At 55.1% G+C, this 21,576-nt stretch overlaps 1 protein-coding gene across 2 annotated transcripts in view; it reads right to left on the bottom strand.

Annotated features, from left to right (window-relative positions):
- The window catches only part of sorcs2 (sortilin-related VPS10 domain containing receptor 2), a 120,489-nt gene that overhangs the window by 66,055 nt on the left and 32,858 nt on the right, over positions 1-21,576 (bottom strand). Inside the window, exons 1-2 of one of the 2 annotated variants that reach the window (XM_029247613.1) lie at positions 10,446-10,513; positions 7,429-7,496 (exon numbers count right to left, since the gene is read on the bottom strand). In XM_029247613.1, coding sequence (XP_029103446.1) covers positions 7,429-7,496; positions 10,446-10,487 — 110 coding nt within the window. In that variant the 5' untranslated portion in view covers positions 10,488-10,513. Of the gene's footprint in view, positions 1-7,428; positions 7,497-10,445; positions 10,514-21,576 lie in introns of those variants that run through there. The other variant, XM_029247589.1, reaches the window with a different exon arrangement.

Raw genomic sequence — 21,576 nt, 5'->3', positions numbered from 1 at the left:
CCCCGGGATAAAAGCAGAGCCCAACAAAGAACCCAACTTCACTTTTCCATCTGAAAGCAAATCGGTCGAAGAAAAGGAGCACATAGACAACAAGCAAATAAGTGTTTCTATAAACAAGTATTTACACTGCTTTACACTGATTCATTTCTAACACTTCCAGGTGAAGAGCTACAGACACAGACAGGTGATTGTTGTACCGCAGTCAGTGTGTCCAGTACCGTGGTACACAGAATACAGAAGTGACAGGAAACACAGAGGTGATGGTGACAGATGGTGTGATGTGAGTTTATGGAGCAGTCAGAAGATCGGGAGGGAAGTGGCCCTGAAGGAGATGGGTTTGAGACCCCCCTTGAGTGTCGACAGGGATTCAGCAGCTGTGAGCTCAAAAGGCCACGGAAGCAACAGGAAAAGGTGCAACTGAAGACACAGATGCTGTGATTGTTACAGAAACACTCTGTTTTACTACAGCATTTACACTTCGGTTGGACGCCACCCACCCGCAGCGCTGACCGCACTGTGACCGAGCGGCCATGGCGTGACACACCGACGCAGCCGTTGAGTAGTTGAGGAGATTGTTCCGAGCGCAGGACCGCGAGGTCGAGGGTCACCGGGGAGGCAAAACGCTCTCGCTCGGTCACCACAGCAACAGCGTCTGCCCTCATCGCCCCCGCACGACACCCCACGCAAGCGACGTCCCCGACGACTGACGAGACGACCCATCGTGTACTCCCAGCCTGCCACGCTCTTCGCGTGTTCCGTGTGTCCTCTTCACGTGCGAAGGCCGTTTGAGGGAATTGCCATCGTGGCACAATTACTGCGGTAAGAACCGGGCCGGTAAAACGTCGTGTCCCAAGGAGGAGACTAGACTGGGCGCAGAAAGAGGGTTCGAAGGGGAGCCCAGAGACAAAGTCAGAGAGTCCCACAAAGTCACTTTTACATTGAAATACACACACACACACACACACACACACACACCCTGCTGGAACAAGCAGTACACGGTGTGTGTTCTTGATGTTCAGGAGGAGAAATCAATGGGACGCTGGGCAGCGATGAGCGACTGCGAGCTCACGGATCCGCGGCTCTTTCTCGCTTCCAGAACATTCGCGCCCGGCGGATGGGGGGAGGGCTGAGGGTGTGGGCTTTCGCACCTGGGACAGTCTGCGGTTCTGCGGGACGGGAGCTCCTCGAGGCATCTCGCTACATGAGCATTTCTACGCACACACTGGATGCAGAGTGTGTGTGTGTGTGGGGGGGGGGCACATGAGTAAATACCACGTGTACAGTGTTTCTCTCCACCACAAATTACTCTTTCTCCTTTTCCTCTCACTGAGCTCAGAAGAGCCGTTCTGTGCAAAAATGTGTGTATTTCTGTGTGTGTTTTCTCCTCTCTCCTTCCCGCCGCATCTCCTTCACTTCCTGTTCAGCGACAGAGAGCCCCACCGAGGGCAAAGGGGCTCAGCGTCTCCCTCCTTTCCACCCAATGTACCTTGATTATACCCTGATTGTACCCTGACAGTTACCACATCTGTCCCTCTTTGCCCAGGACGCAAGCCAGGTGGAGGTGCGCGCGCACACACACACACACACGCACACACACACGCACACGCGCACACACACGCACACACACGCACACACACGCACACACACACACACACACACACACACACAGTGCTACAACACGTCACATGGCTCCCAATTCCCCAGCTGTACAGCAGGTCTGTTTTTATAAAGCACTCAGCATCAGTGCATCTTGTCCAAGAGCACAAGGAGTCCCTTGTGGGAGTCGACCCCATCACCTTCCGGTTCATAGCGCAGTGGTCAAGGGCCTGGTTACCCATCCGTGCTGAGTGCCAGTACTTTGGAGGTGGGGTTCACTGCATGGTCAACCGATGGAGCCCCCCCCGCATACCTGAAGATACGCGCACATTCATACCCAATTGATCGCTGTAACGATCCCAATAAACTGTATGACGGTTCTTTCTACATGAGGTGAGACGTATATTTTAGGTGTAATTGTACATGTAATCATCGCTTTACATAAATAAAAATGATAGGAGCCAGCAGCACTCGGACCCGTTACCTCTGCGCTCTTACATAGCGCCTCGTGGATGTGCGCAGGTTGGTGTTTCAGAAGTGCATTCAGAACATTCCGGAAAGAGGCGGTTTCTGGTGTGCCCGCAAGCCTCCGAACCACCTCCAGCACCATCCCTCCCAGAAACGTCATTTACTCAGGTGATTCATTCAGTCATATTTTGAGACCAGAGGTATGAAAATCTTGAGTGAAACCGATAAAAGTGAGAATGAAAACTTATTTATTGTCCAAAGTGTTGCAGATATTCAACAAATGTGGATATGAAAGATACAGAGCAGGGCCACGGAGGAGCAACGTCTCTCCAAACCTTATTAGTGGCAATAAATGAGTCCTTTTAAGCGGCAAAAAGCTCATTTTCATCATCTTTGCAAAGTGATGTTCTGCGCCGCCGTCGACATCATGGTTCAGTCGAGGCGGGGCGTTCGGCACTCGAACCTCCGCGTCACCTTCCTCCGCGCAGTACCGCGGTAAACGGAGATGTACTAGCCGTATCCACGTGTTGCTCGCATCATTCCGTGGGACGCCGTACACTTGAGCCCGGTATTACTGTGGTAACTCGCCGCTATGTGAGGTACAGTAATTCAGATTGAAAGGAGTCAGATTTGTAGCGCAGACTGCATGGAGTGTGTGTTTCCAGGTGATGCGAACATCACACCACACACACTGGCAACATTACACTGCCGTCGTCCTCCCAAGCTCTGCAGTCCCTGCATCCCCGTGTCCCCATATCCCCGTGTCCCCGTGTCCCTGCATCCCCACGTTCTCGTGTCCCCGGCGCCTCCACTCCATCGGCTCTTTAGGCCCCTCCTCCTGCACTCGTCACATCGAAAATAAAACTCTGCACTTGAGGTCACCGCAGTTCACGTCTCAGTCCCTGTAATCACGACATGAGGAAGCTTTTTGGGTCCAGACCCACGTGAAACTGCACACCACATTATTGTCATTTTCTGGGAAAAAGCCACAAAACAATACATACACAGTGTAAAATGTTACCGCGTCTTACACCGCTTTGTCCTTCCGACACTGGACACCGTTCAGGGTGATCTGGGGACGAACTGGGATTTTTCCCCATATAAAATAATGGAGTAAGTAATTCTACCAGTTTTGTTTTTTTTTTTTTACATGCGGTCAGTGCTGAGGAGCAAATTAGGACCAGTTAATGGCGGTTAATGAGTGACCGTTGGGGGCGCGCCGCTCATCCCTCTGCGGTGCTCATCACCTTCACTCAGCAGTATGAGGAAACGGCCAACAGTCGACGTGTCCCCTTCACACCACACCGAGTCAGTGGCACGGCGTGGCGACTGACAGACCGGTCTGACGCGGTCAGTCTCACTGGATCCTCACTGACCGCAGCGAGACCGCGTCTGTTGCGATGCGCACACGGGAAAGCAGACGGTCGCATTTTTCACTCTCCAGAGAAACACAGGGACTCAGACTGCATGTGACCGCATGTGACCGCATCCAGACCTCCGACTCCCGCCTGGATCAGTTCCGCTCCACAACTCCTTCCTGGACATCGCGCTGAGATGATCGGCCATCTGCAGCTTAACCTGCGCCGCTTTCGCACCTCTGGCTCTGACCCCACCTTCACGATTCTGATTGGATTCTGGGGCGTCGCTCTGACAGGGTGTGTGTGTGTGTGTGTGTGGGGGGGGACAGATGGAGCACTGAGAGGACAGTTATGATGGGAGTCTCCCCAAAGGTGTGGTGCGAAAGGATTATATCGATCGATGGGGGGGACCCCCTCCCCTGTCCTCCTCCCAGCCTCATCAATACCTCCCCCGCGCTCCGGGTACGAGGGCCCACGGCCCACCCGCCTTTACACCACTCATCTGCCGAAGCCCTCCGGTGTCGCTGGAGATCCCTGAAACAGCAGAACCACACCTGCACTGGTGGGATTTACCGCACTCTTTACACCACCTGCCACTACCAGCTGCTGAATTTGTTGGTATTTATTCATTCATCTGACGCTTCTCTCCAGAGCCACTTTACACAGTGGGTAATTTTTACTGTAGCAGTTCAGGGAAAGTACCTGGATCGTGGCTATTACAGCAGGAGGTGGGATTCGAACCCAGAACCTCTGAGTCCAAAAGAAGCAGCTCTAACCGCTGCCCCAGGTTTCCCAGGTTGCCCCTGTGCACCCTGCAGTCTCTCCATGTGGTGAAGGTTCCTCCCTGTACCTAAAGGAAAAAATACATGTGTGCCACCCCCCCCCCCCCCCCCCGATGTACTACATACATAATCCACCCCACCGCGTTCTGGGTTCACTGCCCCCAGCCGCCCGTCCACACGGAGCACAGAGAACAGGACATCGTTGGACCCCCTGACTTATTCATCACCCCCCTCCTCGTTTTTATTCCTATTTCTTTCTTGTAGACCCCCCCACCCCACACCCCAACACCATGAAATATGCAAGGCAGTCTGGAGCCGACCGGGGAGGAGATGCAGTGCGAGATTAACTATTTACAACACGGCTCCATCTGGCCCTGCTGGGGGTGCGAGAGGGAGGTCGGGGGGGAGGGGGGAGGGGGGAGGGCGACCGTGCTCGACAGCGAGACTCTTCAGCGACCGTCAGCAGCACATGGAGCGCACATGTCCTGGACATTCAGAAACTGCTCCGGTAAACATGGCTTGGAGATGCGGGGCGTCCACACACTGCGCACTTGTACACTGGACCGGTTTGGACAGCTGGGTCCACTGCGCGAGTCTCGTGGACGGACGGACGGGCGGGCAGAGACAGAGGGACAGACGGGGGGACGGAGAGACGCGATTCCCTTCAGCGCAGCCAGGACATCATTAGCATCGTGCAGTTCAGAGGTCGGCACGTTACTCGTCTTTTAATGCATTATTGAGGTGTCGGAGAGCCGGGGTGCGGGGAGTGGGGGTGTTGGCTCCAGGCCAAGAGCCTGTATGTTCGGAAGATGTGTGCAGAACATGAATTATACATCCCATCTGCAGCGTGGCCAATCGGGCATGTGTGTGTGTGTGTGTCTCTGCAGATGTGCTGGATGTGGAGCTACACCAGTGCGTGTGTGTGCGTGCGTGCGTCCGTGTGTGAGACCCTGGCTGAATGCACCCATCTATATGCTATATGGGGCAGCAGGGGACGCAGTGCTTAGAGCTGCTGCTACCTTGGACTGGAAGGAACCAGGTTTGAGTCCCACCTCCTGCTGTTGTGCCCTTCATCAAAGGTCTTACCCTGAGTTCACAGAGTAAAAATTACCCTGGTATATAAAGGGGTAAATCAGTGTTAAGTCACTTTAGAGAAAAGCACCGGCTGATGGAATTAATGAGCTAGAAATCCTGACGTGGGTGAGCGAGAGAGCGTCACACACCTGTCCCCCTCACTTTGGGCACTTGACAGTGACCCCCCCGCACACGCACACCACGGCTAATGGCTGGAGCGAAAGGACCGGCTGACGGCTCGGTACCGCGGTAAGACGCGCCACTGGGGAGGCTGTCGGAACAGATAACGGCGGAGCGATGCACGCCCCGCTCCTCGGGGGCCACGTGGCACTCGTCTCCGACGGGGGCTGCGATGCGCTGGAGTTCAGCGCGGGGTGACAGCCACTCATGGGCGCCGCCGAGCCGACGGCACCCCCCCGCACTCCCCCCACCCCCCGCTCCGAGCTCCGCCCTCAGCTGCAAACAAGCACTTCGCTTAAAAAGCCGTCGCCCCGGCGACGGCATCAATTATTGACCACAGCTGGGATGCTGCGACACAGTGTCTCCTCCTCCCGTCCGTAGCGAGGAGGCTGGACACACACACACACACACACACACACACACACACACACACACACACACACACACACACACACACACACACAAGAAGAGACATATTTCTCAGAAATACCCATGCAACGTAAAGGAAAGAGGTGCAGAGGAGCTCTAACAGAAAAACACACAGATGCAGTGGAGACACACACTTCAGTCCCACCGTTTGTAAAACTTCTGGAAAACTCTCCTGTCCAACCTCTGTGTTCGAGGACAGCAGGGGGCGCAGCGGCGAGCGCTCGAAGGAGACCGGTTTGAATCCCCCTCCTGCTGCAATACCCTAGATCAAAGAATTTACACTGAACTGATGGAGTAAAAATTTTATCGCATGGTGCTGAGTCTCGGAGAAGGTGTGGCGAACAGCGACGCGTGTGTGTTTGTGTGTCTCCGTCTCAGATAAACACGCGCGCACGCACACGCGCTCCTTTCCCTACAAATGCCGTATATTAGAAAACAGGTCTGAGTTTCTAGAACCTTCCGGAGAAGCCTCGGGACAGGGAGCTCGGGCGAACGCTCGGCCGCACCCTTCCCTGGGCCGGAGAGGAACGCGGGAGAGCCGAGCGCCGACACTCAAGCGAGGGGAGAGAGGCGGAGGCGCCCGACGTTTACCGAAGAGGAACGCGAGCGTAGAGTGAAGCGCAGCAGGGCGGGAAACGTCACCGTCGAGTGGGGTGTTTAAGTGCTTTTCGGAGAGGAGGTGGGATTGCGCCGTGCCAACTGCTGAGGGCGGGATGCGTGCGTGCGTGCGTGCGTGTGTGTGTGTGTGTGTGTGTGTGTGTGCGCGTGCGCTTGCGTACGTGTTTCCAGCACCTAGACACACAGGTGTTGTACTCATGTTGAGCAGAGGCACAAATATCCCCCCAAAAGATCAAGAGCAAAAGGAGGTTCATGTTTTTATTCCCGTTTCTCTGCTCCTGATTCCCTCCTCAAACCGACCGAATGCCGAAGAATCGGGGAAAGACATGATTTTCCATTATTTTCTCTGGCAAAACCTGCAGTTTGCCGCCTCCCGTCTCCAGTTCACGCCAAACTCGCCCCGAACGATGTCCCCTGAGTAAGACGGCAAAATTTTACACTCTTTTAAAACTTTTCCTCAGTTGTTTCCCAGGAAATCGCTTTAAAAGCATCATTTTCGCTTCCATCGCCAGTTCCTGCGTGCAGACAGTGTGCGGACGGCGTGCGGCGAGACAAGGGCCTGCGTCTGGAGCACGTGCTCGGCGCTCTGCGTCGCGGTGCCGGTCGGTCCACGTTTGGAGCGATCGATCGTCCGCGAATTCCATGTAATGATACATATGTGCTGTATGCAGCTATATGCACTGTATCTATAGGTTTCATCGCTCTTTAAACGACGAATCAACACGGAAACCACACGGGACGCAGCGCGTCTCCGTCTCTCGCGGCGCGAACGTCACGCGCGGCCTCGGACCGAAAAGCCGCGTTAATTGATCCGGAGAGACCGATCGTCCCGGGTGTCGGGAGGACGGGTGACGGCACGAGCGGCGGGACCGCTGGCGACGGGCGCTCGGGAACACGGGTGAGACGAGCACGGAAAGCCCTACCTCCACAGGGAGCTCTCCAGCACCTTGGCCGAGTCGGCGTGGTAGTACTTGGTGAGGATGAGGATGACCTGCAGGGATCAGAGATGAAGAGTCGGTCACAAGAGGGCGCAGGACCCGCTGTCAGCACACCGGACCCCGACAGGAACATACGTACACACTCCGTATCGGCGTATTCGCATTCGCGCCTCAGCTTGGGGCTCGTGGACCTTCGCCGGGCTCCTCGTTGACTCGGCGCCGCCATCACGACCGCGCGAATCGGAATTAGCGCTCGACCGTCGGCCCGCGGCGACCGCCGTTTGTCCCGAGGGACACGTGCGAAGGCCGGTTCTCCCGACGCGCTCCTTTCCGTCCTTTAGTCGTCTGCGGAGCTCCGATTAAACCGCGATTGACTTTTAATGAACGATTAGTAACTGTAATCATTTCGTGGATCGAGGCGCAACAAGAGAGGAGTTCGCCGAACCCAGGGGCCGATCGATACGAACGCGTTCATGCAGCACGCGACCGTTACAGCTGTTCATTGACCGAACAGCACTTAGTTTTGCCCGGTCAGAGTCGTTCACAGCGCGACCACCTCGCGCTTCGAGGGCCGGGGTTCGAATCCCACCCCCTTTGTTGAAGGTACTCAGTACAGTAAAAATTACCCTGCCGATTAACTGGGTAGGTCACGGTAAGTAACTCCGGCGGAAGTACAAAAGAAATCAGTGCAAAAGATTCGGTAACTGGGGTGATCAGGGCTACTTTACCGCAAACTCGGCGGGAGCAGGACCTGAACTCGGGTTCGAGCCGTCCCCGAAGCTCTCCCCCTTCGTGCCGAAGGCGCGTAAATAACGGTTTGCGGTTCCAGGTACGAAACGTCAGAGTCGAGCCGTGGTTTGCTGTGAAAAGGCCCCGTTTTCCTTTCATGTCGCAAACGGTCCCTGCGAGGAGAACAAAGGGCGGCGCCACGGAAACGGCAACGAAAGTGCAAGTCGCCGCTTTTGGGGGCTCTTGTGGCCACCTGGCAGCGCAGCAAGTGCCGCCGAGACCCACCGACACCTGCGCAGCCAAAACATATCCTGTTCTTGAGAAACAAAACGCTGCTTAGGGGATGAGCAGCTCAACTTGAACCGGAGTCCCGTGTTCATCCTGGGCTGAAGACACCATCCGCTGAACCTCCCGTCTGACGCAAGGGTTCCAAGTCGCACCCTCACTTCAGTAAGAACACCTGGCCAGACCAATAAGGCTCCGGATCTGGCACCGAGCCTGGCAGCACCGACCGTAAGAGCTCGGCGGGGCCGCTTTCGCACACGTTCCGATCAGGCGGCGTCACAGAGCGAGACACCGAGTTTGTGTGCAGGAAAGTTTCAATAGTTTACGAGTCGCACCGGAGGATGACCGTTTTGCCTCTCGCTGCTCATCCCCCATGAAATATTTAGGCGGCGCAGCCACACGTGTCCAGCGCAACGCCTGCAAACACGCTCACGACTGACGGGGCTCCGTCCGCCACCCTCCGCATCCGTTATTCATCCGAGCGGGACGTCTAGTTCAGCGCTACGATCTGCCCTGAGGGTACAGGTGCTCTCATCTTGTGTCCTGCTGTACCCCCCCCCCCCCCCACCCTGCCCGCAGGCTGTGGTCATACTGTGGAGCCACCCTGCGGTCAGAAGATGCACCAGAGTGTACCTGACAGCGGCGGGTGTGCAGTAGCAGGTGGAAAGGAAAGAGACTGTGGAAGGAAAACACGCAACCGAAAGCTGAGATGAGTGGGAAATCCTAGTGGGCGGGGCCTCGTAGTTGGGGGGCAAAGCTAGGTGTGACTGACAGTCGCGACAACTACGTGTGAACCTTTGGTATATTCAACATTCATCCATATAACAATGCTTTCAGCAACAGATGAAGAGCTACAGACGTACAGATGACAGTTGTACCACAGTTGGTGTGTCCGGTACCGCGGTACACAGAATACAGAAGTGATAGGAAACACAGAGGTGATGGTGACAGATGGTGTGATGTGAGTTTATGGAGCAGTTAGGAGATCTGGAGAAAAGTGGCCCTGAAGGAGATGGGTTTGAGACCCGCCTTGAGTGTCGGCCGGGATTCAGCAGCTCCGAGGGACAGCGGGAGCTCATAGCACTACATGAGGGACAAAAGTGATGGGGAAATAAACATTTATTCTTGTGATGCCGTGCAGTTACTGTCATCCATTATCTTACTTGAATGAGTCTCAAAGGAAACTGCTCTTCAGCAATGTTTTGTGACACTGGATTTTACTCTGGGTTCAGTGCTGCGACTGAAAGCGAACGGAAGGGAAAGAGTGCAGAAGACACCAGGTTTGAATTCAGGGCTATCGGTAAAATCATGGTAAAAAATTCACCACGAATCGCTCAGTTTCTAAGACTCCAAAAGAGCCCACAGAACGGACTGTGATGAAGGTAAAAAAAGTGCTCGGTGAAGCCCAGCGAGTTCCGAGCGCAGTGCGGTGACGCCACAGGGCCGTGGGGTGGGGTGGGGTGGGGGGGGCTGTGAGGGAGCAATGGAGTCTGAAGAGAAGAGACACCGTTTGGCACCGTCCCCACTGGGACGGGAGCGGCACCGGAGACAGAGGACGGTCGCTGAGCTCTGCTTTGAACACCTGAGCCGGAGGTCGACGAGGAGGAGGAATGGAAAGAACAGGTCAGACCCCCCCCACCCCCCCACCTCGGAAAAAACGCACTATTGAAGCGGAGCGAGAGCAGAGACGAGCGCTTTGGACGAGAGAAGCTTCTTCCGTACAGCTGGCGCTCTCAAGCGCTCGGCCTGTCTGGGAGAAGAGAAATGCGTCGCCCGGATCCCACGCGGCTCTCCGTCAGCGATGCGGCGCCCGGTGGCTCCGGCGCGTTGTGCGGAGACCGTGGTGTTCAGGAGGAGCAGGAGCAGGAGCAGCTACGGAATCCACGGCAGGACATCGTGCGACGCGCAACGGGAAAGGGAACGCGCAAAGACGGCGACCGCACGACGCAGCAAATGCAAGAGGTGAAGTTGCGGTGAAGCGCACTAACCTGCCGCAGCGGTACCTTGCCCGGTGAGCGCGACGCTGCCATGACCGGTTTGGAGAACTTGGACACGAGTCCTGGGTTCGCTCTGCCGGAAGGGCCTCGCAAGTGAGTCCCAGCCGCTGCGGTACAAATGCCAGAGTAATTTACGCTCGGCGCACACACCGCACCGTACGTCCCGTCCGCTTGCTGCCAAAGACACGTTTGCTGAAATTTGCGGGTCGGGGGACGCGACTCGATGGGCCCGGCGGGGCCACAAGACGTACGTAGGGCTGTCCAAAAAGCATGGACAACCACATGTCCAACAAAGCAGAACGCAGAGACTCGTCGGGAGCACGTCAGGGCAGGGCCTGTATTCCCGTCTCTCGCTGGATTTACGTATCTGAGAATGGAATCCCGCGGCTGGGGGTCACCGGCACCCCCCGACACGGGGAGGACGTTCGCCTCCGTTTTCCGAGCCCTTTTCCCAGCCCTGCCGCACAGGGTCGGTCCGTGTTTCACACAACTGTGCGGCCTGTGCGCTCGCCGCCGCTTCCAGGGCTGGACAATTCGTCTCATTCATGCCGGTCCCATTTCCACAAACGCCCCCCCCATGACCCCGTCCCCACAGATGCTCGGAACAAAAGCTCAAAGTGCTGCGACTCCTCCAGAGCAACGCTTCCGGCTGTGTTCCTGCAACAACGCGGCAATGTGTGTTGCCGCACAGCAACGCCGCAAACGTCTCGTGCATCGGCCAGAATGTGACATTTACTGGAAAGGCAAATGTGTGGGGATGGGGGGGGGGGGGGGGGTCAGGACCACCCCAGCAATTCGACCTAAAGCCTTCCGTTCGAGGGAGCGTCTGACGGAAAGGTCGAGCGGACCGATACCCGCGGCGGGTCTCCGGCCAGGGCCGTTCCCAAAGCGAGCGCGGGTTCGGGACCGTGGCGCTCGGGACGGAGAGGTTCGCGTGTGACCCGGCGCCGGAGGAGCAGAAGAGCACACGCACACGAGAGCACAACAACGGTCGCTTTCCTGCGGTCTGTTTTCCATTAGAGGGACTGGTTCCATTTTGAGGCCCACGTGGTCACGCGAGGTGGTGCCGCGTTCCGGCAAAATCAGTGTGAACGGATCATCTGCTGACACACTCCAAACTGATGGACAGTGGGAATGTTGGACATGTTCTTGGCCTGATTCATTCCAGTGTCTAAACACCTTGTCCTCAAGAACGAAGATCTTTAACCACATTTAATGCAGTTACTGTTGTGCATTTATTTATGCAGAAGTCTTGCCGTGTCTGGCTGTCTTTGTCTGTCACACACACACACAAACACATTCTCCCAGCAGGCTCTGCATGAACAGCTTTCCTTTAAAGCTGAAACCTTATTTTCAAGCTGTGATGTTCTGCACCAAGGGTCTTGTCTGTGTGTGTGTGTGTGTGTGTGTGTGTGTGTGTGTGTTTATAGACCCTGCACCCTGGGTGGAATACCAATGTCCACCCACTGACACACACAGAGACAGAGATACAGAAAGACTGATGTGCAATATTCTCATATTTCAAGTCCCCTTGAACCATCATGCATGCAAACATGCACTGACACACAAGATTATTGTTATAATAATAGAATATTTCACACTAACACACACACACAGACACACACACTTACACAAACCATACACCTTTAACTAGAAACCCAACTTGGAAGCATCTTTGCTCATATGAGGTTGATAGCGGAGTATTTATTATCCCAGTAGAGATGTAACAAAGTGAACCATCAGTCAAAACACCTTTCCCCAACCCAACCTCAACCCAACCCTAACCCAACACAACCCTAACAAAACCCTAACCCAACCCAACCCTCACCCTAACGGTCGCAGTGTCTGGACCTCACGGAGCCCTCAGTGTTGGTGTTGTGCTCTTTGTCCAGTTGTCAGTGCAGTGGAATATCTAGAGGTGACAGGTCAAAGGTCACCCGAGGATGGAGCTCCAGCAGCGAGGAGCACCGAGCCGTGGACACAGCTGATCAGAGCTCTGGAAGAACCACATGAGAGGTGCATCACGGGACCCCGAGCAGCTGGGGCCGTGTCCATCTAGCAGACGGAGATGTGGAGAGGCAGATGGATGGACTCCGCAGTGGGGGGTCGGCGGGGGTGAGGGACATCACCATGGAGTGGGCAGATCATAGAACACGGTGGACGACTACTGCAGACAGGAGTTCACAGGGCAGGGAGGGACCTTCTGTGGGCGGAGTTGAGGGGACAGAATAAGTGTAGAGACATGTGACGCTATGGATCTGTGGACACCGTCTCTCTCTGTCCCCCTCTCTGTCCTTCTCTCTTGTCTGCTTCTTGAAAGCGACTCAGGAATATATTGAGGATTCAAACCCACCACAGCTGCCACCTCATTATTTCTAGGCACGGAAACATGTTTGTTTGCCGCCTCTTGTCCCCTTTCCACCACAGTTTCGTCCAGCAGGAGCAGCTGCTGATGACGAGTCGGTCGCTGCGTGACACAACACGCTGCAGGAACAGGGCCCGAGCAAAAGACGGTTATTTTAACGGCAGGGTTACAGGGCAGAGAAGGGGCTCCTGCTGTCGGGACGCAACCCCCAGCGGCGCAGGAGCTGCGGGACGAGGGAGCGAACAGGAACGTCCGGACTCGTCCCTCTAACGGGAATCGGTGGGAGGAACTGGGATCCGTTAGCCCTGTACCACGGTAAACTCAAGGCCGTTACATAGTACGAGAGGCGGGTAGGAGGAAGGGGCTTTGAGCCAATACCCAGCAGGCAGCCCGCCTCCACAAAAGGGTATGTTTGAACCCAAAGCGAGACGTCATTGATACCTCGGATTACAGAATCGCTCAGGATCGGACCGATGGGTCGGGGGGGGACACGCGAGCGAGCGCTCATTCCGCTGTATCGTATCAGCGACACCGACACTATGCGGTACCCCGCACTACGGTAAGCCCTTGTTTTACCAAGTGCAATGTTTCGCTGACCACAGGTTACAAGCGGTGCCCAATAAATACTGAAAGGAAGCGATGAACCGACCGCTTGGGGGAAAATGCCGAATGACCACGACGCCGAGTCGGAAATGTCCGGAACAAACGTGCATCTACAAGGAAATACCTGTTGTGCTGCTATTAGACGCGTTACATCAGTGAACCATTTCAAATATTGAACAACAAAGAGGGGTTTTTAACGTTTGTGCGCCACTGTGGCATTTTTCATACTTCTGGAAAATGTTTTAAGAGATGATGTTGTGACGCACTGGTCACACCTGGTCATGTGTGGTTCACTAGTAACAGGGTTACAACGAAGGCCCGGTACTGCGCGCGCACACACACACACAGATGTGTGCAGAAGGGTTCAAAAAGGCGTGTCCAGGGCGCACTGTATCCATGTTCAGAACGTGGGGGGTTGGGATCTGCCCCCACGATGCCCCCCCAGGGACTGGATCCTAGGATCAAGGGACTCGAGGTCCGTGGCAGAAGCCCTTTGACCCCAAATGGGTTCGAGACCCGAGTGTGTCGGCTACCGCTGGGGGGGGGGAGGGGGAAAGAGCTGGAGCTTCGCCGCAGGGTCCTTCCCTGCAGGCGGCGTGTCGACGATGCGAGAACAACGCCTCCCTGTGACCTCCCGCACGGGTCCCTTGTGTCGCGGAGGCGGAACGGAGGCGGCGGCAGAGCAGAGAGTAGTCGCTGCCTTCGCTGGCGGAGGGAGAAGAGAAAACGGCGCAGAGTCGGGTCCCTCCGCTCCCACGGCGCTACAGAAATCCTGCACCTCCGGCGCGAGGGCATGCTGGGAAAAAGTGCCGTGTGCCTGGCGGGTGGAGGCTGAGGCTGAGGCTGAGGGTCCTGGGCCTCCCACATGCCGCCGCCGCCTCCTCAAGCGCACGCTCGGAAGACGGGGAAAGCGACCAGGACGTGAGCTGCAGGTCAAAATGAACGTTATTGTCTGGCTGAGTGGTGGAGGACGGCGTGTGTGTGTGTGTGTGTGTGTGTGTGTGTGTGCTGAGGGTAATAAAGTCCAAACTGGACACCGACAAACCGGGAGAAAAAGGGAACGAAAGTCACCGAAGACCTTTAACGGCTCGACGGGGCACCGACACCCCGGGCGCCACTCGGCCCGCTGGAGGTGCGAAAGAGAATTCGCTAGCAAACGCCACCCGGCCTCGGTGGGCAACGCACAGATACCCAGCCGGTGCCCATGGCTCTGGTGCCAACTGGTCAACGGGGCAGGAAGGGGTCGAGTCCCAGTAAAGGAATAAAGAGGGTGCTGTCGGGTTTGTGCTCTGGGCAGAACGCCTAACCCTAACCAAACCGGCGCCAAAATGTTTGGGTCGCGACCCTGAACGCAGTCCTGCACGTCCTGCTGGCCCCAACGCTGTACACACAGCACTGTCAACAAGCACTCATTCTGATATGTCACACTCATTCATATACCACAGTGATACCGCGGTTAACAGGAGGTGCAGCGCTAACCAGGGCCATTCAAACACCGTACAGATGAAAATACTATAGTAAAAACAATCAACTTGAATTTGCATCAATTTTGTCGTACGTCGTAGCTGCAGAAGCTCTTACGTCGTCTGCATTTTTTACCACCGTTCTTACCACGGACGCTGCCCACTTTGAGGACCTCCCCCCCCCATCGAATGGACGCCCACCAGTTTCCAACCTGAACTCACTTCCCCAGCAGGCAAAAGCTTCTCCTTCACATTTCAGAAGCACCAACATCACTTGGACACATTTCTCCACAAATGATGGCTGGAAAACAGAGCAAAATACTGTACACTGTGTGCCAAACCACGTACGCAGTCGCTGTACCGAGGGGCCGAAGTGAGAGCGGTGACGGCTCTCGCCGATTTTAGGACACGTGCACAGTAACGGAAGGGCGCTAAGCAGGGCACCGTTAAACAGGGTATTACTGGTATTACCGTAGTTTTACTGAATTCACTACCCTCGCACGGGGACGTTCACAGAGAGTTCAGCCGGACGAACGGGAAAACAAACTGACGGTACAGCGACACTTTAAGACGCAATAGTAGAGATTCTCGGCCGATACCGCGGTACCGATTCACCGTGAATTTGATGATTGCGAGCATTGCACACAGCTGTGTACCATATCGCATTCCGGTAAGAGCACCGCATGGCGATGGGTTCCTGACGGCTGCTCGGTGAGCGCTGAACGTGAGCGCGCTGCGCCACTATTATATTCTTATAATACGTAATTATGTTATATTATATAATAATAATTATGAGTATTATATTCAGGGGACACGGACACTCTGCTCTCCACGACTCGTTCACATTAATTACTCTTTCAATAAGCCTTCGTAGAACACTGTACTACTTCCGTGCTGGAGAACATCCCCCGACCCTCGGGAACAGCCTCATGACCCTCGCTTGGGTCGCGACCCTTACTTCGCGAGCTGCTGGCCCACGCCGACTGCAGGGACGAGGTGAGAGATGCTAAAAATGGCGGGAGGGGGGAGAGGACGAGGAGCCCCGGTGTCCAGAAAGTCCCGCTCGGGAGCTCCGGGAAGCGGAGAAGCGGAGAAGCGGGTCGAGACCCCCTCTAGTACCGCAACGGCAAACGGCAAATACATCCTGCAGCACCGAGCTGCTTCTCTAGCAGTGACCGGAAAGCAAACTATTCCCGCCACGCTGGACATCTGGAGCGTCTGCTGCGGAAACATCACGGCTGCACTACGGTATAACAAATAATGTCCCGCGATGACGGAAGGGAAGCCGATTTAGGGCCGAGGCTCCGCCCGGCTCCTCTTCGTTTGCGTGAATTCGCTCGGTGCGAACGGACGGAGCGTAAATAGAAACTGGCGCCGTTCCTGGTGTCGCCCCCGCGGGCCCACGCACGCGCCCGAGCGCCACCCCAGCGCGAGCTCGTTTCGTTCCGATGCGATTCTTCGGCCAGGAGAAAGACGAAACTCCCGAGAGCCAGAAAAGGAGGAAACGAAGTGGCGCCGAGCCGCACCGAACGGCCCCGGTAACAAACACCTTGGAAACGGGAAACCGAGCGTCGACGGCGCGTGAAAGAAGAGCAAACTGCGCCGTCTGGACATATGGAAAGGGTTCGCTCTTGTTTAGAACGGTCGCGCTCGAGGTTGGAGGGATGGGCCGCTGGGTCGACCGTGTGCCGACCGTGGTTTGCCTGGACAGAGGAGCCTTTTCCAGCGGAGCGTCCAAAAACAGAGCGGTGCTCGTTGATATGCGTTAGGGTCGGGTTAGAGTTAGAGTGACGGGTCAGGGGTCAGGGTTCAGGGTCCAAAAAACAGAGCGGTGAAGTGCCGTTTTCCCTCAGTCCGATTCGGGTCCATCGCTCTCTACAGCTGCGACCCACTTAAAGAGGATGAATATATCTAAAATTCCTTAAGGTTTTGGTTTGGGCCGGAGGTTCGGTCCACTCATAGGAACCCCCCCACCCCCATCCCGTTCCAGGAAGTGAGAGATGAAAACGGAAATAAAAACCCAGAGGACTTTAACAGGACGGGTGTTAAAACACAGTCGCCTTACAAACACATTTACTTGTTTATCGGACCCCTTTCTGTAAAGCGACTTACAGTTATTTACCCATTTGTACAACTGCGTAGTTTACTGCAGTAATTTAGGGTAAGTACTTTGCTCATGGGTACTACAGCTGACTGGAGGGGGGATTCAAACCTGCAACAGATGAATGTTTGCACCTGTGTAAATTTGTGACTTGACCATTCTCAACACTCTGAGCTAAAGAACTTTTAACGTTTTAGCGCGCGCGGTGCTGCGGGGGACGTGATACACCCAGGACAGGACGCCAGTCCATTGCAAGGCGCCCCAAGCGGGACTGGAACCCCAGACCCACCAGCAAGCAGGACCTGGTCCAACCCACCGCACCACTGCATCACCGCACCCCCTCACCCCCCCCCCCCCGCCCAAAACAGGAACACAAAAAAACACTGTGGTAAAAAAATACATAATTATTTGATCAGCTGCGCAACGATAAATCAACGTTGTGTTTGGTCCTCACTTTCCAACATCCAGCTGTATTTACCGCACTTTACACCATCTCGGGGTAGGAGGGGTTCGGAGGATAAAGAAGAGCACTTGCTACGTAAACGCGCACGTTCGACCGCAAGAGGAAAATGCCGCCGAGCCTCGAGCCGCACGATGATACGTCCCGCTGGACCGACGTCCCGCTGCGTCTCTGAACGAGGCTGTGAAGCGGCTGTGAACGAGAGCATCTGTCACTCGCCAAAATACACGGCGCCTGCATGTGGCCTCGCCTGGGCCGACACGTCCGTGGGCTCCGTCTCGCTTCTCTCTGCCTGCTACCGCTGCAGAACCTGGACGGACGAACCCGTGCGCCTGGAAGCCCCGCCCATTTACCGCAGCCGCAGGGCGGGCCTTACCAGTGTCCCGGCGGCGGGAGCCAAAGACACCCTGGAGCCTAAAGTGACCTTAATGACCTTGGAGCTCAAGAGCCGATGCTGCACCTGTGACCCTCTGGCACTTCGCTCCTCCGGTACCGCGGTACTTGTGGTTTGTAGCTGTGCTGAATGGGTGGGAGATGTCAATGAAAGCTCAGCTGCGGCCTCGTGGGGGGGCCTAAATTCTTCACGCACCCCCCCCCCCCAGCAGGGTATGGCGCCACCGACAGCTGTGAATGGCGGAGCCGCCGCGTTGCCAGTTCTTCTCAGACCAGAAGCAGCACGTGTTCACGTCCAGCTGCTCATGGGCTCCGGTCCCAGTCTTTGGAGAAGAAAAAGACGAAAGTCCGGATGGACCAGGGCCGGGACTCCATTCTTCAACGAGCACAAGGCGTGCTGTCTCTGCTGACTGGTTCCAGCTGGAAACTGCTGCTCTAGGGCTGGAATGGACCCTGGGGGTGGGCAACGGTCCCACAAACAGAATAAAGGGGTGGGTGGGGGGGTTAGGGACACTCCCTGCTGGACACCCCTCCCTGCAGAAAGGACACGCTGAGCTCATTGAGGGGCCGTGAGGATGTGGCCGACTGGCGCTCGCGGTGCACTGATATTTGGAGGCGCCCAGAGCCCGAAATGTCAGAGCAGATGGAAGGGTTTCTGTGGGCCAGAACCGCCCCAGAGGTGGACTCATGCATACACATGGACCCCTCGCGAGATTAAGGTCCTCAATCATCCGTGGGCCTCCGAGCGCCGGAGCCGGTACCAGCAGCCGCAGGAGCCGTGCCGAAGTGCGCGGAACGCGACGGTCTCGGTCACTTCCGCGACCGCTTGTGTTGTTTGGAACGTTTCATCCAAGTGGCTCTTGACGGGTTTTTGTCAGTAAAAGGGACTGTTGGACCGCAGGACCGCTGCCGTTCGTAAGGATGCAGCTCAAACGTTTCGCTCACGTTCGTTGTGGCGACGACAGCAGTCAGAGGACTTTGCAGGAGCGGAGCGAAGAAAAAGCAGAAGGCCACCGAAGGTCACTCGGTACCGTTTCCGCCTCCTCTCTGGACGGCTGCGGTCAAAGGCGGTGAGAAGAGCTACGAAATGACTGTGAAAATCAGGGGCATCAGGAAACGCAGAGGAACATAACGTGGAAAAACGCACTCGGTCGGGCCACAGGAGACACTGGCCGTCACAGCCAGGACCGGGACAGTCGTTGCCCTGCGCCCCGGACCCGCTCACAGCCGGCAGTCCTCTTGGGGAACGCGCCGAAAGCCTTGGCGCAATGCCGCCGAGGCTTCTGGGTAACAGTGTCCCTCCCTCGACCCCCACTGGTACCGCTCTACAGGCGATGAGTCCGTTCACACTTTTTTATTTACCTGATGCTTTTCTCCAAAGCTAATTACACTGATTTACCCCTTTATAGAGCAGGTTAATTTTGCCGTGATCAAAGGTACCACAGCAAGAGGTGGGATTTGAACCTGGATCCATTGAGTCCAAAGTCAGTAGCTGTAATCACTCTGGGACCTGCTGCCCATTTATGGTAAACACATGGTTACGAGGCTCATTAACAAACATCGGGCTGCTCTACGATTGGTCGTCAGCAGCGAGTCGCTCCCCGTTCTGCCAAATCGTGGCACAGGTGGGAAAAATCAATAACAAACCGTGTATTTGCCCCAAATGACGCGGTCGATGCTAACAATGAGCGAGATGTGACAAAGGTACAGAGCAGCGTCGGTGACGGTCACTGTGGCTGCCGAGATCGGGGACCGCGGTGCGGTGGCGGCGTCGGAAAGAAAGGACAACGAGAAGCGACAGGCCGGGAGCGATCGAACTCGTCCAAATGTCACTTGTGCCACTGAAGATACGGATCCAATTAACTCTCGTTATTTTGGGGCCGCTGGTCTGAACCGCTTCCCCTGCGTTCAGCAAAGGTCAACTGTGTGTGTGTGTGTGTGTGTGTGAGCGTGTGTGAGCGTGCCAGACCCCAGACTGGTGTTATTTAATCAAGCGTTTGTGTCCATCGTATTCTGAGTGGAGAACCTTCCTTGCGGTGCTGGGGGGGGGTCTCAAGAATTATTAACCATCCACAGGTAGCGAGGAGACCCCCCCCCGAGACCCCGACCCGTCAGGCTCACATGGACGTTCCTCGCTTCGCCGATGGAAAGAAGCAAGAGCCACACATCCCGTTCGAAGCTGAGCCACCACACCACACCGCACCACACGCACCACACGCACCACGGCTGTTCATCCACAACAGACAAACAGTGGGAACAAGAGGGATGAAGTTGACATGATAGTTTTTCTTGATTTTCCCCGACTTTCCCAAGCGAGCGAGTGTTCGAGCCCAAGCAGAACCTCCCAGCAGTGACACGGCTTAAAACCACAAAAAAGGAACCAACAAGACGGTACAAACGTGCTCCTTTCCTGTGCAAGCCCCACTTCACTCCACTGTTTTTTTAACCAGAGTTGAAGGCGTTTGATGCCTGTGCCACGTGTTTGATGTGTCATGTGTTTGAAGTCTGTTGCACGTGTTTGATGTCTGTGTCATGCGTTTGATACCTGTGTCACGTGTTTGATGTGTGTCACGTTTTTGACGTCTGTTCCATGTGTTTGATGTGTATCATGTGTATGATGCGCATCATGTATTTGATGTCTGTGTGACGTTTGAAGTGTGTTACGTGTTTGATGTGTCTTGTGTTTGATGTCTGTTCCATGTTATTTGATATTTGATACCTGTCACGTGTTTGATGTGTGTCACGTTTTTGATGTCTGTTCCACGTATTTGATGTCTGTGCCACGTGTTTGATGTGTGTCGTGTTTGATGTGTGTCACATTTTGAAGTGCGTCACGTGTCTGATGTCTCTGTCACGTGTTTGATGTGAGTCACGTGTGTGATGTCTGTTCCACATGTTTGATACCTGTGTTACATGTTTGGTGTCACGTTTTTGATGTCTGTGTCATGTGTTTGATGTGTCACGTGTTTGATGTAAGTCACGTGTTTTATGTGTGTCATGTGTTTGATGTCTGTGTCATATGTTTGAAGTGTCACGTGTCTGATGTCTATCACGTGTTTGATGTCTGTTCCACATATTTTATGCCTGTGTCACGTGTTTGATGTGTGTCACGTGTTTGATGTGAGTCATGTGTTTGATGTCTGTTCCACTTATTTGATGTGTGTCATGTGTTTGATACCTGCGTCACGTTTGATGTCTGTTTCACGCTTTTGATGTCACATTTTATGTGTCTCATGTGTTTGATGTCTGTTCTACGTGTTTGATACGTATCATGTTTTATGTGTTTCACGTGTTTGATGCCTGTTCCATGTTCTCTCACTGCAGTTCTGCAACGATCCTCTAAGGACTTTGACACGACGTCACAAACCCATTTGGAGAATTACCAGCGCTCATGTTTGCTGGGCTCACCGCAACCCCACTCGGGACAAGCGGTTCTAGAGAATGGATGGATGGATGGATGGATGGGTGGATGGATGAATGTTTGCTCTCTCCTGGCAGCTCCTTTGTCCCAAGAAACACTTGTTACTTGCAGACCTGCGTTTTCCGTTCGCGATCACCCCCCTGGCTGTCCGAGCTACACGCACTTTTCACACACTCTTCACACAGTAGCGGCTCCTCCTACATTGCGGATGAACGCACTCAGCTGTGACGCAGCGTGAGGCTGAGCTGCGGGAGATGCGCCATCCTGACGCCTGACTGACGGCTCGACACACTCCACGGAAACTCTGACAGCAGCC

This window comes from Scleropages formosus, chromosome 1, assembly GCF_900964775.1.
Source record: "Scleropages formosus chromosome 1, fSclFor1.1, whole genome shotgun sequence".
Lineage (NCBI taxonomy): Eukaryota > Metazoa > Chordata > Actinopteri > Osteoglossiformes > Osteoglossidae > Scleropages > Scleropages formosus.
This window is presented reverse-complemented; position numbering and strand designations above follow the sequence as displayed.